We start from the raw sequence: 17,821 nt of genomic DNA, 5'->3' as shown, positions 1-17,821 counted from the left end.
TCAGATGGAGAATTCATATCCACATAGGTGAAGCTGGACCTAAACAGAAGCAATTAATTCTAAATGACATATGGATTTTTTTCCTACAATGCTGTTTATACTAAGCTCCTTAAGTTAATTATTATTGTAGTCTCAAAATAACCTGTCACTTCTTTGCACGTGGTTGGATGAAGCAGGCTGGAGAAATTAGAAGAGTAATCTTTTAATCACGGGAGGTTTTAATGTGGACATTTTTATGCTCAAAGAGTTATGAATCTGTTCAAAATGACTTGCTTGATATTATGGGGGCTTATGAAGTTTCAAAGTTAACATTCCACAAATAAAATGGAAAGAAGGAATGGGGGCAGAGCATATTTAAAATTAGAGTATCTTTAGGTTTTATGGGTTCCAGGTTATTTGGAATGGAATGAAAGTTAATGATACATCCTTTTTTCCATCCTGCCAGCCAGTATCTGATCCAAGAATGTCTCTTACTTAAAGGACAGGGCTCCCTCCGCTGTTCTTAAATAAAGGCTTCTACTGTGTGAGTTATAATCCTCCCCGATTTTCACAGTAAAATTGTAAAAATGCGAAAGGAGAAATATTTAATGAAAAATGTTTCCGTATAAGTCCTATATCAGAGAAAAATTAAACTCATATGGTTCAATTTACATGTATGCAAATCTCAGAGGTTAGAGCAAAATTATCGAAAGAAGGAAAGGCCGATGGCATGTCACAAACAAGATGTGGAGCCTATTTGTATTTGTGTGTGCTAATGAATTACACACACACACACACACACACAAAAGGATTACAAGAAAGGAAGCCTTTCTGTTTTGAAAAGCTGTGGCACAACATGTATAGAAAGGGGCCTTAATTAAGAGAGAGAGAATTTTTCAGGGGCACAAAGCACCTGGTTGGGGGGGGGGGCAAATTGGCACAATGTACTTTAGCTCTTGGGATGTACATTGGGGGTGTTCTGCTCCTAAACTTTTATGTTTTTAAACAGTGACAAAATTAACCCAAGCTAACCAACTCAAAAATCATAGCACAGGTGTTTCTTTCTCAGCCCAGTCTCAGTCTCTCTCATCATGAGAGAGCAATGAAATAATTCATGCAGTAATAGAGGTTAACTAGAGATGGATCTGTCCAGCAATGTTAGTAGTATGTCCTGGATTTCTAACAAATTCAGGAGTATTCAAATTCTTGGGTTTGGTTCTGGCCCCCTCTGTGACTCACTGTGCTTCCCATTCAATAAAGTGATATTGTGATGGGCCTCAAATGTACTGTAAGTTGTGTTCCATTGTGTTTGACCCTGGGCACTTATTATGGGATAGGAGTAGTGTTCTTGCCTTTGTTTCTTTGTACATCTTAGCAGTTTTCAAGTATCTAAAAGGGTGTCATAAGGAGGAGGGAGAAAACTTGTTCATCTTGGCCTCTGAAGATAGAACAAGAAACAATGGGCTTAAACTGCAGCAAGGGGGGGTTGGACATTAAGAAAAATCTCCTAACTGTCAGGGTAGTCAAACACTGGAATAAATTGCCCAGGGAGGTTGTGGAATCTCCATCTCTGGAGATATTTAAGAGTAGGTTAGATAAATGTCTATCAGGGATGGTCTAGACCGTACTTGGTCCTACCATGAAGGCAGGGACTGGACTCGATAACCTTTTGCGGTCCCTTCCAGTCCTAGTATTCTATGATTCTATCTCTCGTCATTGTGTCAGCAGATCAGTGCTACAGTGATCAGTCCCCCAAGAGTCGATTTAGCTGGTTTAGGAAAACCCACTAAATTGATCACTGATTACACTCACATCGATTCCAGTACTCCACTGAAATGAGAAATGTAAGGGGAGTCAAAGGGAGACTTGGTATGTTGACTCCTGCTATGCTATTCATGTAGCTAGAGTTACATATCTTAGGTCAACATTGCCCAGTAGTGTAGACCTGCCCTAAGAAAAATATATGTATGGCAGTAAAGATTAGAGGTTCTTTTTGTAGCATTCAAGAAGTCCTTTGGTGAATACCTGTTTTCCAAGCTTGGTTTCTGAAGAATGATGTGCAGCTACCATTTTGTAGCTAGACAAACAGTAATTCTTCCCTCTCCCATCGAAACAAAGGGAAAGAAATTGAGTCACTTTCCCCTCCTGACAAAGAATTAATGCCAGGGATTTCATGCTATTTATAAAAACTGCATTTACTAGATGACCTCAATTATATTGAGTAACAGTAGGAGTTCTAGAGAGGGATATTTTTGCTATCGACAAGCATAATTCTGCTTAAATAAATTAAGGGCTGTAATTGTTCCTGAGAGATCGGTGGTGTGACTCTTTTCCAGGATACATATACAGTAGATACATGAGACTACAGTGTAGTAGTGTTAAGGTTTTATTGGCATGAGTTTGGGATTGCCATGTTCCTTAGAAATGGGAAGCCAGGCGGATGCCTCTACAAGTCATCTCAAACAAGTGAAGACAAAGGGTCAGATCTTCCTTTACACCAAGGCTGCTGTCTACTGCCAGAGTGATATAAAGTAGACTTGGCATAAAAAAGAATCCAGACAAACCCTTTATTTTATGTTACAACACAGATTGTCCCCTATTTAAAAAAAGAAAATGGTTTTAGAATTGTAATGAATTTGTAATATACTCGCTGGCGCTGTTTTTCACCTGTGCTGGCCTGAAGAACCATTCAGTACAAGTTGAACTTCTCTAGTTCAGCACTCTCTGGTCTGGCAACATCCATGATCTGGCATAACATTAATTAGCCGGACGTCCACTTATCATGGGTGTGGCCAAGTGTCCCATGGTCCCATTAAGTTTGTTTACAGCATCAGTCCTGACTCTCAGTGTTCTGTGCTGTTGTTTAGCTCTAATTTACCCCTAAATGTCTTCTAAGAACCCAGTAAGCAGTGGAAGTATTGGTAATGCTGCTAGAGAATGTTGACCTCCCATGGTCCGGCAAATTCTCTGGTTCGGCACCAATCAGGTCCTGAGGCTGCCAGACTGGAGAGGTTCAACCTCTACTGTGAATACAGCTGCCATAGAATATTTATCTCTTAAGGTCTAACATTTTAGAAACCTGTAAAATAGCTCTCCTATGCATAACAGTGTTTAGATGCTTAGTTCTGATGTCTTAATATATTAGGACTAGGGTTGTCTTCCTATGGAAAGGTGTGATTCAAGCTCCCAGCTGCTATAAAGGACCCATTTCTGGAAACATTCACTTTTGGGATAAGGTTGGAGATACAACCAGTGTTTAGATGAATTGCTTTGAAACCACTGAGAATGAGTGGCACTCATTTATAAACGTTATTCAGTAAAATGTGCATAGATGAAAATCACTTTGGCAGGCAGTGGAGGGGATGAAATTTTGTTTTCAGTCTCTCTGAACTCCGAAACGGCTGAAGGGATTTTGTTCAGTCTTTCCAGAAAAATTCAACTTCAGGCAGAGATTAAAGGATGGAAAATTCAGCCCAAGGGTGAATGAGTGAAAACAGGGAGTTAAATAGTAGGAAACTCATTTACAGCCCTAACTATAGCGGACACTAACTATACCATCTTGCTAAATATAGTCTAGTGGAATGACCTTCTTTGTGAAGGTGTTGTTTTTCCTCCCCTGAAACTTGCTTGTAAATCGACTTCTTCTGAGGTATAGGGAACCATATAACATTGCATATGTTGGAAAATGTTAAGCTTGATTATTTCCCAGGTGACTTCAGCCAAGCCTGAGTCTGCCTTTCAGCGAAAAATCATTTCCATAACAGGACAGAATATAACCATTTATCTTTAATGTGAATCCAACATTCGGCTCATGTTCATTTATCACAGTGTAAACTGCACAGTAGTCCTATATATTGTATTTATGTGTTAAAGGGTGTCACTGTGGTTATAAACGCTGTAAAATATTGAGGGCAAGGAGCTAAAGCATTATTTTTGCATGGACTTCAAATTGCCAGCCATAACGGGTTGGGAAAGAAGTAGATCCAGCACCCCTGAGAGTTTATGCATATAGTTGTAGGAGTATATTGTATCTTTTTATTAAATTGTGTGACCTATTTTTGTATATTTCATGTTAGGGTATTGGGTTTTCTTATTGTTTTTTGTTTTGTGGTAGGATTGCCTTATCTGAGGCCTGGCTGATGGTGTATCCTATTGACTAATGTTCTTCTTTTATATCTTAATGCTGTTCAATCCGTATACTCTCTTGTGTGATAGAGGGTGCTACAGTAAATAGCTTGTATGGTTTCTTTTTGCATATTCAGTGTATCTGAAAATGTGTCTCTATAGAAATTGATTGGTGTTAAATCAAGCCTATTCACTTACAATTCAGCATACATATCATTTACATCAAAAAATTACTCGAGACTAACCCTTGTACTCATTTAACACCATTATTCAACATCCTGTTCCATAGAGGGAAAATTGAATATTCTCATATTAGTTAGGAAACAAACTCAGAGTTTATATATAAACACTCAGAGGGTACGTCTACACTACAGCGCTAATTCGAACTAACTTAGTTCGAATTAGTTAATTCGAACTAAGCTAATTCGAACTAGCGCATCTCGACTTAAAAACTAGTTCGAATTAGCGTTTTGCTAATTCAAACTAGCGCGTCCCCACTGATTGGATGCAGGGGCACATTTAAGGGCGGCTGAAACAGGTTCTGGTAGGGCATCAGGTCAGTAGTTGCTTTGTGTGGCTGCTGTCTGAGGCTATCTGAGGCTCGTACTTAAAGGGACCCACCTGGACAGCCGGTTCTCAGCTTTTCCGCTTGCTTGCCTACCTCACCAAGGGATAGCAAAGCGTTTTTGTCTGCGCCCGTCTGTGTCGGTGCTTCCCTTCGGGGGGGCCGCCGCAGGTGGCAACATGGAGCCAGAGCTCGCCCTGCACTTTCTGGTGTAGCTTATGGACTTGCTGCTGCAAGCCTGCCAGCAATGGCTGGAGGCTGCCTGGTTCCACCTGGTGCACATCAGCCCCCTGCCTCTCCGCCTGGCCACCCTGGGGGCCATGGTGCAGCTGCGGCGGCGCCCGGGCGCCGGCATGCCCCGCCACATCTGGTATCTGGACACCAGCAGCGACTGGTGGGACCGCATCATCCTGGAGCGCTGGGGAGACCAACAGTGGACCCAGAACTTCAGGATGAAGAGGGACACCTTCCTGGAGCTCTGCGAGAGGCTCGCCCCTGCTCTGCGCAGAAGGGACACTCGCATGAGGCCCGCCATCCCCCTCCAGAAGCGTGTGGCCATCGCCCTCTGGAAGCTCTCCACGCTGGACAGCTACCGATCCGTCGGGAACCAGTTCGGTGTGGGGAGATCCACCGTCGGAGCGGTGCTCATGCAGGTACGGCACTCGCCAGCCACTGGGCCGGGAGCGAGGGGGGCTGCAAGGAGGGGATGGGCCGCCCCAGGGAAAACGGGGGGACGAGGGGGGAGGAGGCAAAAGTGCCCCGCACCGGAGGGGCCGGTCTCTCCCGGCCGTATTACACGCCGCCCGGGGGGGGTTGCTCCTAGGAGTGGGGCGCGGGGCACTGCCAGGGCACGAGCACTCCCAGCCACCCGGGCGCCCCACTGATTCGCGCTTTGCTGTCTCTCCCCGCAGGTGGTCAAGGCCATCAACCGGGTGCTGCTCCGCAGGGTGGTCCACCTCGCCGACCCGGACGCTGTCATCCGGGGGTTCGGCGCCCTCGGCTTCCCCAACTGTGGGGGGGGGGGGGGCATCGACGGGACGCACATCCCCATCCATGCCCTGGAACACCAGGCCTCCCAGTACGTGAACCGCAAGGGGTACTTCTCCATCCTCCTGCAGGCCGTGTGTGACCACCGGGGACAGTTCACGGACATTAATGTGGGCTGGTCCAGCAAGGCACACGACGCCAGGGTGTACCGGAACTCCGCCGTGTGCCAGAGGCTGCACGCAGGGTAACCTTCTTCCACGACCGCCACATCAGGGTCGGGGACGTGGACATGCCCATCTGCCTGGTGGGGGATGCGGCCTATCCCCTACAGCCCTGGCTCATGAAGCCCTACACGGGGCACCTCAACCCCTCCCGCCAGGCCTTCAATGCGAGGCTGACCAGGGCCCGCATCGTGATAGAGGGGGCCTTCGGGCGACTGAAAGCCCGATTTAGGTGCCTCCTCACCCGCCTCGACCTCGCCGAGCACAACATCCCTCCTGTGGTGGCAGCATGTTGTGTGCTCCACAATTTATGTGAGAGAAAGGGGGAGGCTTTCCTGCCAGCCTGGATGGCTGAGGCTGACCGCTTGGCTGGCCAGTATGCTCAGCCCCGCACCGCCGCCATCCGGGAAGCCCAGCGGGGGGGCCGTCCGGATCCGGGAAGCCCTGCGGGAGAGCTTCCAGGTGGAGGAGGAGGACTGAACTCTCCATGCATGCCCCACTGGGCCTTCTTCCACCCTCCCCCCCTTTCCCCTCCCTAACCCTCCTTCCTAATGTCAAATAAAGACACCTGTTTTGGCAAAAAAACCCTCTCTTTATTTTACATAACTGGGGTGGGGGGGGGAGGGGGAAACCTGGGAGGAGGGAGCTGGAAGGGGGTGGAAGGGGAGGAAGGCAAGGGAAGGGAAAGCTCAGGCTTGGGGGTCCGGCTGGCTCTCCCGTCTCGCAACACTGCAGGTGCGGGGGCCTTGGGGGGGAGCGGGTGTGGAGGGTGGGGCAGGAGGGACGGGGGGTGTGGAGGAAGCGGGAGAGGGAGCAGGGGCAGCAGAGGGAGCAGGGGCAGCAGGGGTGGGAGGAGGAGCGAGAGCTGGGGCAGCCACAGGGGCTGGAGCAGGAGGAGGCAGGAACCGGTCCACCAGGGTCTGGAGGTGGCCTCTGAGGCCACGGCCCTGCTCCTCCAGCGCATCCACACTCCGCTGGTGCAGCCGAAGGTCCTCCCGGACCCAGTGCTCCTGGTTGCGGAGCAGCTGCTCCATGAACCGGAGGTGCAACCTTTGGTAGGCCTCCTCATTCCTGGCACGCCTGCTGGCTGTGGTGAAACAAGAGCAGCGGTCAGCTCTCCCTGGGGAAAAGGTGGATGAAACCCAGCCCCCCTCTGCAAGGCCAAGGCCCCTGCATGACACCCAGCTGCTGCTCCATGGTGGGCAAGGCCCAGGCGCATGGTCCTTGGGCTCCCTCTTCCCCCCACCCCTCCGTACACATAAGGGGAGCATGATAGTACTCACAGGTGGAGGCCTCCCCGGCCTCGGACGACACAGGAGATGTTGTCTGTGGGGTTCTTCGGGGGTCCTGGGCAGGCTCCCGGCAGGCTCCTGGCTCGCGGCGTCCTCCGGCTCCTCCTCCTCGGTGTCCAGGACGGGTTCCTCTGCCCCGGGGTCGATGACCACCCGGGGGGCATGGACGGCGTGAGCCCCCAGGATGCGGTCCAGGGCGTGAAAGTGGGGGCAGGCCTCCGGGTCAGCCCCTGGCAGGCAGGCCCGGGAGTAGGACTGCTGCAGGTCCTTTATTTTACAGCGGACCTGCTCCCGGGTCCACTGGTGGCCTCTGTCAGCCAGGCTGTCAGCCATGCGACCGTAGACAGCCGCGTTCCTGTGGCTAGTTCGGAGATTGTGGACATTGGAGGCTTCCCCCCAAACCTCGATGAGGTCCACGATCTCCGCACTAGACCAAGCGGGCGCCCGCCTCTTGCGGCCCCGAGCAGGCTCCTGTGTAGCTAGCCCATGCCCCTTTAAGGGCTCCGGGGCCGGGAGGGAGGCAGACAAGTTTCCCTGGTGTTGGCCAGAGTGGCCACCAGGGCAAGCTGGGAAGGGTTAGCCTCCCACTAGTTCGAATTAAGTGGCTACACAGCCCTTAATTCGAACTAGCTAATTCGAACTAGGCGTTAGTCCTCGTGGAATGAGGTTTACCTAGTTCGAATTAAGCGCTCCGCTAGTTTGAATTAAGTTCGAACTAGCAGAGCGCTAGTGTAGCACCTATCAAAGTTAATTTGAACTAACGTCTGTTAGTTCGAATTAACTTTGTAGTGTAGACATACCCATAGAGACACAAAGGTGGTAATGGATAAGTACAACTAAAGGGGAATTAAACATCAAGGACATGTTTACACTTGGAAATTATTTCGAAATAACTCTAAAATAACTATTTCAAAATAGCATGTCCACACTAGAGAGAAAACTCGACATTAGTCTGAGACAGGCTCACTCAAAATGGACGTGCTACCTTCACTTAGAGCCCAAGGAAGCACTGGGGAATAATTACTCTGAATGACTCTGGGGAATAGTTATTTCAAAACAGCAACAGTGGAGCATCCACACTACCGCTATTTCAAAATAACTATTTCAAAATAAGCATTATTCTTCATGGAGAAGTTATTATTTCAAAGTGATATCTGTTTTACAATCTCAATCTGTCCCAAGCTTTCCAAAACTAAAAAAAGTAAAAATGTCTCCACCACTTTTAAAAACTTCAGCGGAGAAAATATTTCTGTGTGGTGGACATACATATATTCTTCAACACTTGGATCCTTGGATCATTATGCTTGTTATGCATAATTATCTGCTATGGTCATTTTAGCCTTTCTTGTGAGGCACTGCCAAAGATAGGATGTTGTACTAGACAGTCTGATCATATATGACAGTACATATATGTGTCTACATAAAAAGCAGAAAGTAAACCTGAGTAGGAACTATGGTATAAGCAAAATGATACATTTCCCAAGCTAAGTGAGAAACGTAAAGTAAACCAACAGCATACATCGGAAAAATCATTTAAAATTCTTTCATTTTGAAGATGTTATTAGTATCACAAATAAAGAAATATGTTTTCAACTATATGTATTTTAACTTCCTCTTAAAACTTGTGGTGTCCAGTTTTGGGGTAAAGGAGTCAGTTTCCTGCCTGAATTCAGGAGATGTTTACAAGTATACAGAAAATATATTAGTAAGATAGAGCATTATAACTTATTAAAATTCTTTCTCAGCTACTGTTTAAATCTCCCATTTCTTTATCACTGGAAATTCCTAGGCTAGACTATACGGGAGATCAAGGTTTTCTGTACTGTACAAAACTCCGTTAAGTTTAATTTGGTTTGGGGAGGATGCACTAGTGTCTGTTTATATAGCTTTTGGCCCAGACCATAAATTAAATCTGAAAAAGCTGTAATGAGCCACTAATTTATAGACTATTAAGATTTTTAGGTTAGAAGTGATTCTTTAACTATTTGAATAAAGAACACATGGTTATAAAGGACAAACAGATTCAGCATAATAGTATATTTTTGTCCCCATATATTTTGAAGGCAGTTAACAAGTATGGCATATTTTTGCATATCTGTTGCTCTCCTGAAATAGAATCGCTAACCACTTGTTAACCACACTGATTTTTTAATAGACAAAGTGGTTGCTCATAGCTTCCTGACCAGATTAAGCACACTATTAAGATTGCAGCTAGAATAGTCTACACAACAGGAAGAAAACCTTGACTTTCTCTGCCTCCTTCCCTTGTTTGTATTGATGTGATAATTGATTACAGATTTTCTCTTTCTTTGACAGAGTGTCTATTGCAGAAATGGGATGACTTTTCTAGCCTGCTAATATGGATGTGGCTGCAGCGACACGAAAGGCAGTGTGATATTAAGGTGATTTTCTATTCCCCTCCATGGAAGAGAACAAAATTACAAGCTCTAGTGTGTCTGTGTACCAGTGAGTGGGCTGGTTTGTTGTGACTATCTACTGGCTGACTCTGTCTCTTTTCCAGCCCCCTCAATCATTATTCTTGTTTACTAGCTGGAATGTTAAGCTAATTAATGGCAGGATGTTTGGGATAGTGTGTAGGTGGACAAGAATGCAGATCACACAATTTTGAAATTTGTAATGGGCTTACTGCTGTCAGCCCCCATATCCAAAGTGCAGTGTCATTTTTATTTTTATTTTGAAGTCTGTATTTTTTTAATAGATGTGTTGTTTTGTAAAGCAAGTTTAAGGCAAAAAAGATGCCAAAGATTTGGATGATTAATTATGTTTTCCCTGTGTTTTCAAAAGTACAACTGCATTGTTTTGCATTTAATTCCTCTCAGATCAGTTTCTTAGACAATGCTAAACCAATAATACTCTATCTAGCCAAACAAGGGATTTTTCATTGAAAATGATAAGGCTTTTCAGATAAGAAAACTTCAGATAAATGACTTCATGTCTTAGTGTTTCAGGTAAAAGAAATATATTTGAGAGACACAAGGAATACCTATATTGAAATCTATAATTCTTAATATTGAAATCTCTTTTCTCGTCTTCTTTCCCCTGAAGACAGTGGGAGTCTTATTATTGATATTAATGATCACTGAATCAGGCCTTTTGGCCCTAGGTCACAAGGTACTTAAAACTAAGTAACTAAGCATATTGTTTTGTTGACTTCAGTGGGGCTACTCAGAGTCTTAAAGTTATGGCCCTGCTTAAGTGCTCTGCTATACCGGAGAAAAACTAGGCCCTTATTTATCTTTAATTCCTCTTGCTCCACTTTTGTTTTGTTTATTTTGGGGGCTTGTTTTGTTTTGTTTGTTTAATCTCTGGCTTGCCCTTTACCCCTCTTCTCTGCTCTTCCAGTCTTTGATAGTCTCACAAGCACATTCACTTCTTCCCATGAAAAGTGTACATATATAGAAATAACTAAAGTCATTCTTGAGGAGACAAAAAGGCTAGGGACTTCATTCTGTATCAGAAGCTACTACTGTGTACCATTTGTGCCCCTAGGGCATCCCATGAGGACAGAAGTCAGTGCTAGTGTGTCCCAAAGCACAGGCAGGGCCTCAAAGACTAAAGTAAACCTTAAAGAAAGACGGAAGACTCAAGAGACCTGGGAAATCAACTGACTGTATTACTTCCATACAGTGTAAGCAGTTTCCTTTGTGCTTAGTATGTGAGGTTTCAACTTCTACCACTCCTCTGATACACTCTTATAATTTATAAATATTTTCATTAGACAGTACCTGGACCCACTTGTGAAAAAAAAAATAAACTAAAAACATGTGTGTCTTCCTTGTGATCAAAAAATTGCAAAGCATTGTAAATGTAATCACAGTGCATCCAATATTACTGCCATCCAAACTGCCTCCTTTTTTACCTGCTACATGCCAGTCCTTCTGGAAATAATCTGTATGTAAAGGACTAAAAATAATGTGTACAATACAGTATATTAAAAAAGAAAAAAAGTTTTCTGATGTTCCATCTGTGCTTGTGGAAATGTATGATTAAACTTTTCTTTTTATCATCATTCCTATTTTTCTTGGCGTCCCTAATCATGGAAAATTATATGCTTGCAGTAAACATCCAGACTTTTTAAAACGACACCAGCATTTATTGTATTTGGTTTCGATCTGCAAGCATATAGACAGAAGAAACCATTTCAGGCACTGGGTACTGGAATCCAAATTCATTCCTTAGCTGTATCTCTTCCATATTATACGTTTTAAAATATGCATAAGAAGGAAAAATTCTGGCGCTTATATTTTACTGGTCTACTTAAAGTCTCAGAGAATGAAGACTCAACATACATTTCTCTCAGAAATATGACAGATCATGTTTTTGTTGGTCAGCTGTATGTTTGTCTATCTTGAACAGTTTGACAGGCAATTATTTATAAAATCTGGGTTTTCCCAGTAAACCCATATAATAACTTTTCACTTCTCTCCAGAAGCCAGTGAGCAGAATTTAGAATAAAACAAGGTGGGTTATGTCTCCCTATCTTGGACTAGGCTAGATATTCATAGAATTGGGGAATATTCATTTATATATTTTTCCTGTCGCTATGTAGTCCTTTCTCTGATTCCCTCCCTAACATAAATGATGGCAATGTTAGTGAGCATCATTGATGCCATTTTTCTATAAAAGTTCCTATGCAACATGGAAAACAAAGGAACATTACACAAAAATTAAGACAATAATGCATGGGATGATTTTGTATCACTTAGGAAAATTTGTAGCTGATGATCAAATGTAATGCCATATATTAACAACTTTGTTTTACATTATTTTAATTGGTAAATGCTGAGTCCCATAACAGGTTTTATAATATTACAACCAGTATTTGTAGATCAGTCATCATGCTATAAATTAACTGAACAAGGTGGCGACAGTGGGTAAAAGCCTGTCAGTGGAAGTTTTGCCATTGATTTCCCTAGGGCCAAGATTATACTAATGAGTAAAGAACAGGGCTGGAGTAGGAGAACATTGGTTTTATTCATAGCTCTATTTCCGAGTTGCTGTGTGGCTGAATCTCCTATGCTTTCCATACCTCAGTCGACCTATCTGTGAAACGGGAAAAGTTACATCTGAATTTTTAAACCAGTTTGAAATCTTTAGATAGAAAAAAGGTATTAAACGCAAAGTGCATTTCTAATTGGAGGTTATCTGGTCTTCACACACAGTATGAATTGTCACTCTTCTTTTTGTAGCTCCCACCAAATTCAGTGTGAACTGACTGATGATGCTCTGAACTTCTGAGGATATGCTTAGCCCTTTGCAGGATCAGACACAAGCAGTGTTTTTCAGATACTGTACCACTGGTCAAATGACAATCACTTTGCAAAGAATTATTTTCCAGCGTGCTCTGATTTTAAATGGGATCTTACTGCTGTATTAATATTCTGCCATCAGTCATGTGCAGATCTTGTGAAATATTTTATAACTTCCTGTCTAGGTCACACAGAATATTTCATAAACACTTCTACAAATAAAGAATAAATAGAGTATGACATATGTCACAGGTCTACCCCCTAGTTAAAGCCTATTCTATTACAGTTGTATAAGTGAATCTTCTTGTTTTAGAGTCCAAGGTTTAGGCTTTTTATACCCCTACGGTACATCTGTACTGAACAGCAATACAGCTAGTGAAACGTGGTGGCATGCATTAAATCCTGGGCTTTATTCAACAGGCACCAAGCCAGCATTGAGCAATGAAACCGTCCCTGAAGGAACTGAATGTAAATTTGATGGTTTAAATAAGGCCAGATGCCTTTTTAAAAAGCTACTATTATTTTAAAGGCTGAATCTTCTAATGCAACTCTTTATTTATTGTGCTTGAAGACAATGACATTGCTTTAAAGAAAATCCAATCCGTTGTGAAGTAGCAAGAATAAGTTCCTTAAACTTTCATAAATAATTGAAATGTTGGCAAGTGAACCAAACTTTATAAAGGCAGATGATTGCAAATTTGAAAGAAACTTTCATACTTTATTGTTAGGAATCATTTTAACTCCCTAAAGAGCACTCGGAGCCAATACAGTAATTGCCTTTCTCGGTAATCAAGCCCCATACATTTATTCATCATTTTTCCTAAATAAAAGGGATAAGTAGGTATCACAGCCAGAAAGATAAATGGGGAAAATCAAGAGCTGAGCTTATAATAATACAGTTTTATTTTTCATTTCATAGCTTTTGTCTGTATTTATTGATAATTCGTCGGAATTCCTATTGGACAGAAAACCTTTCGACTGATGAGAATCTCGCATATCACACTTTTCGTCCAGATGTTCCAAACTTTCTCACTGACTGTATGAAGAAGTGTCGAGCATAGGGAATGTTCCCTCTAACTTTTTCCTTCCATTTGCAGAATAAATTTTGTTATGTGCACCCAGGCATGTGCGGATGGGTACCAACTAACAGAAACACATGCTGCTGGCTGTGAGAGCTGTAGGTTCTCTTCTAATCAGCCAGGTGGCGCTTGAATCTCTCCTGAGCTGCCACCCAAGTGCGCTCATCTTACATGGAACACTGATTCATGGGCCTCGTCCATGCTGATGGTGGCATGAGGGGTCTATATAGCTACAAGTAGCAATGAAAAGCAGGCTGCATCCATACATAGTTACATGTGGCAGTGAAAGTCTCTGGCAGGGGGGTAATAACAGGGAAAGACTCCAGCAGCTCTCTGCAAATAGGAGCTCCCTGTTGCCAGAGCCTTTCCCCACTACCAAAGTCTTCCCCTGCAGTTGGGAAAGACTCTTGCAGCTCCCTTCGACCGGAGCCTTTCCCCACTGAAATCAATGGGAGTTAAGCACCACTAGGCCGCTTTTGAAAATCCCACGAAAGTGTCTGCCTGTTTCTTTAGGCCATTCAATAAAGGTAAAGATCTGGCCCTAAGTTACTTGCCTAAGATCACAGAAGAAACCTGGGGGAATGCAGGGAATTGAACCAGGATCTTCCAAGGCCTCTGGGACACCCTTCATTTCTGCATAGTGAAAATACCACAGATGTCTTAATTGTGCACAGCTCAGCCCAGTCACTGAGGACTTGAGGTGGCAAATACAGTATCCTGCTGGAGCTTCGAGGCAAATTGGGCAGGAGGAATGTAATTACTCAGTTTGGAAATTGTCCAGGACACAGTAGGTAAAATCCTTTCTCTCCTAATAAATGCCACAGGCTCTGTAATAATCACAGCTTGTAAGGACAGAGGCATTATTCGTCATCAAAGAGATGGCTGCTCCTGCAGTATTCAGTCCCTTAAAATCATGCTGCCAATCTCTGACAGAAGATGGCAAATTATTTAATCAACACCACTTCCTCCATTACCCGATTGTCCTCCCCACAATTGCTTGTCCAGATATGAACACAACCTGCCTATGCCTAGTGTATGAGAGCTGGCCAGGGTCAGATGGCAGGCAACAATCGTACAATTTTTAAAAACCTGCTGTGTTCTAGACGGGGCAAAAAATGGGCTAGTAAAACTACAAGTAGAGAAAACCTGGGTGACTTCACAGGCAGATTAATTGACAAATATGAATGTGTTTGGTGGTTTCACCCTATTCTTATGTTCACACTGCAAATTCACCATGTAGCTTGGTGTACTTCACCTGATTTTGACAATCTTTGCTAGAGAGAACCCTGGGACTGTAACAGCAAAGGTGTTGCAAATCACGACTGAAGTTCCAATTCAGCAAAAGCAGCAAAGCTGAAACCAGACTTTAATCACAGAAATAAGTTCTAAATCACTTTGCAAACCTAAATTAACATGGACTTTATGCAGGAATCACTTCATTTGCTTACACAGCCACCTCTGAGGTGAAATGCAGGTGCTGTTCACCATCACGCAGCAGCTCCCAGCACATCAGGGGAAGAAATGAAAGACATCTGAGTGGCAAGGAGGATTTTGGAAGGGAAGAGGTAATTATCCAAGTGCATTATTAACTCTCATTTCCACAAGTAATCCGCAAAATAAAAACCCCTAGAGATTGTTACATTTCTTGTGCTGATATGATTTCTTCTGAACCCTGGAATCAAATGATGGCTAATGTGTGGTGAACTAAGATGGTGAGTCAAAATAGAAAACTGGACAAACAGCAGCTCTGTGGCTACCACATGTCCATCAGAAAGAAGGTCCACATAGAGCACAGATGCCATTAATAGGGCCCTGTGACTATAGGACAAGCCACCCTGGTTGCTGCAGTTGAAAAGGCTGAATTTTGTGCTATGTGGACTCCTCTTGCTGCAGCTTCAAGTGAACAGAGTTTTTTTTTATTGAGGAGACATGATAGGTTCCTTGTGTCACCCTGCATGTATTTGAATGTTAAACTCAACACAGATCTAAGTTTTGGAATATTTTTAATGTTATGCCGCTCCTGAATTTTCAATATGCCCCATTTTTTTGTCTAGACCACACACACATGCATTGCACCAGTTTTTGCAAGTCAGTTTAGGTTTTCGGCACCATTGAGCTTTTTTTTGCACGAGGGAGGAGGGTCATTGTCATCTTTTACCTGACCCCTGCAGGGCACTGGTGGATGTGACTTTATACTTCCGTGGGACTTAATTCTCCTTAGTTTCCCAGCTGTACAACTCTTTAACACTGCTTCCAGCCTATTTTGCAACATCTGGGGCTTTGTCCCATGTTGTGGATAATGACTATTGTTTGCAGCTATAGGGGTTATGAACTTAGTTCATCCTAGAAGAAAACTGAGATTCTGCAACAGATTCCACGTTGCATTGCTCCTTGCATTATTATGCTACGGGAGCAGGAGCAGTGATCTACGCTTGATAGCCCTGCTCAGCTGCTGTGTCCCAAAGAAAGCCACCATGAATCTTCTCTGGAGCAAACCTTCCTAGAAATAGGAAGAAAACAGAGGGCCACTGGATGGTCAGGAAACAAATGGAGAGGTATCTTCTGCCTCAGGAGTATAGATGCTCCACAGAGATCCTAAAAGGAGAAATAGGTCTTGCCTCCTTCAAAAATATCCAAGGAAGAATGGACTTGCCAACCACCTCCTGGAAAGAATTATAGGTAAGAACATGTCAGGATCTCTCTGGCAGAAAGAGGGAGCTATGTGTAAAGACCATGGTTAAGGCATTGGGCTGGGACTCTGACCAGTTCCCAGCTCTGCCACAGACTTCCTATGTAATCTTTGGCAAATCACTTAGCTTCTCTGTGCTTCAATTCACCATCCTTGAGGGATCAGATTGTAAGCTTTATGGTGCTGCTGGACTCTCTTTTACTGTGTGTATGTACAGTGCCTACCTTAATGTGCCCTGGGCCTTTATTGGGCCAGTGCGTACTACCATCATAGCTGAGAAAGAGGGAGGAAGGCTGTTCATCATGATGGGACATGACTGTCTGGAGACACAAGGCGATAGGGCAGGTTGTAATCCGCCATGTTATGGTAAAATAGATTGTGGGTAACCTGGCAAACTTTTGAATACTTGTGGAAATTCCGAACCTTTTTGGTTTTTGCCATTGCAATTTGTATGTGCATTTTAGCAAGTTGAGATTGGGTATGTGCCTGATATTTTATGAATTGTTAATTTGCTGATGTATGTTTTATGCATTCTCTATTGTGGATTTGCAATGTGTTGTCTGAGTTGTTTGCATCTTCCTGGATTTTTCTGGTAGTCTAAGAGACAAGGCAAGAATCGCCTGAAGAGTAAAGAAGAATATGGTTACTATTTGATTCACAAGTATGTGGGGGAGACTTAGGAAATTAAAAATAAATACCCCATATTTCTAGAGGACCAAAACACACAAACTAGCCCTGATTTTGCATAAATGCAACAAAACTATCCAGTTTTGGGAAAATCATTTTGGTTTATCCTGTCTGCAATACATGGAATATATTTAACTTGACCTGTATTTGCAGAGTTAAATTTGACAGTAAAGTATTGATTTATTTACTCTTTTTTTGTTTTCATTTGCCTTGAGCTTAGTACCATTGTTTAGAGCTTTTAAAAAGAGCCCACTTCTTGAATGGAAAAAAAATCAAGTTCTCTGTATGGTATGGAAAAGGCATATTTGAATACGTAAGTGTATTTTATTATTTTCAAAGTATCTAATAAAATGTTGTTTGAAAAGCAAAGATACCAAAAGACTGAGACTAAGTTCCCGGTTTGTGCACCGAAGCAGGTATTTTTACAGCACTCATATTTCGAAAGGAGTTGTCAGATTTGGACACTACAGAAATATCTCATTGCTTACTGAAATTGTATTTGAAATTTCCTTATATTTTATTATACAAGAATTGTGCACTTGGCTGCCACTTGCTTCCTTCAGACTCCCAAAGGTAAGTCGATTGTGCCCTCTGGGGGCTTTATACTGCTTTAACTTAGATTTAAGTTTTTTTTCTTTCTTGCTTTCACATAAAATATCACATTGATTTTTCCCCCTTCTTGTGTCTTATGAAAGGAGAAATTTATGGCCTTTTTTACATCAGGAAGTCTAGCTTTTCCTGACGTTTTATTGCTTTGAATATTTGAAACATTTCAATCCCAGACAATAAATATTACATGATTATTGTTTTCATATGGATTGGCTATTTCCCCTGGTTTTTCCTAGCAAGTGACACCCAAAAATTTATGGAGACTAAAAAACATTACTATTAAACTTACCTTGAAAGGTCAGAGATAGTCCCTACAAT

The 17,821-nt window shown here is 43.1% G+C and overlaps 1 protein-coding gene across 3 annotated transcripts in view; it reads left to right on the top strand.

Moving 5' to 3' along the window:
* SUPT3H (SPT3 homolog, SAGA and STAGA complex component) overlaps positions 1-17,285 on the top strand; it is a 423,379-nt gene extending 406,094 nt beyond the window's left edge. Inside the window, exons 12-13 of one of the 3 annotated variants that reach the window (XM_075923378.2) lie at positions 9,486-9,571; positions 13,359-17,285. In XM_075923378.2, the coding sequence (XP_075779493.1) occupies positions 9,486-9,527 (42 nt within the window). In that variant the 3' untranslated portion in view covers positions 9,528-9,571; positions 13,359-17,285. Of the gene's footprint in view, positions 1-4; positions 881-9,485; positions 11,200-13,358 lie in introns of those variants that run through there. The other 2 variants (XM_006120667.5, XM_025183404.3) reach the window with 2 other exon arrangements.
* The last annotated feature ends 536 nt before the right edge of the window (positions 17,286-17,821 follow it).

This window comes from Pelodiscus sinensis, chromosome 3 (assembly GCF_052426305.1).
Source record: "Pelodiscus sinensis isolate ZL-2025 chromosome 3, ASM5242630v1, whole genome shotgun sequence".
NCBI lineage: Eukaryota > Metazoa > Chordata > Testudines > Trionychidae > Pelodiscus > Pelodiscus sinensis.
The sequence above is the reverse complement of the archived record's forward strand: the minus strand, read 5'-3'. Positions and strand labels throughout refer to the sequence as shown.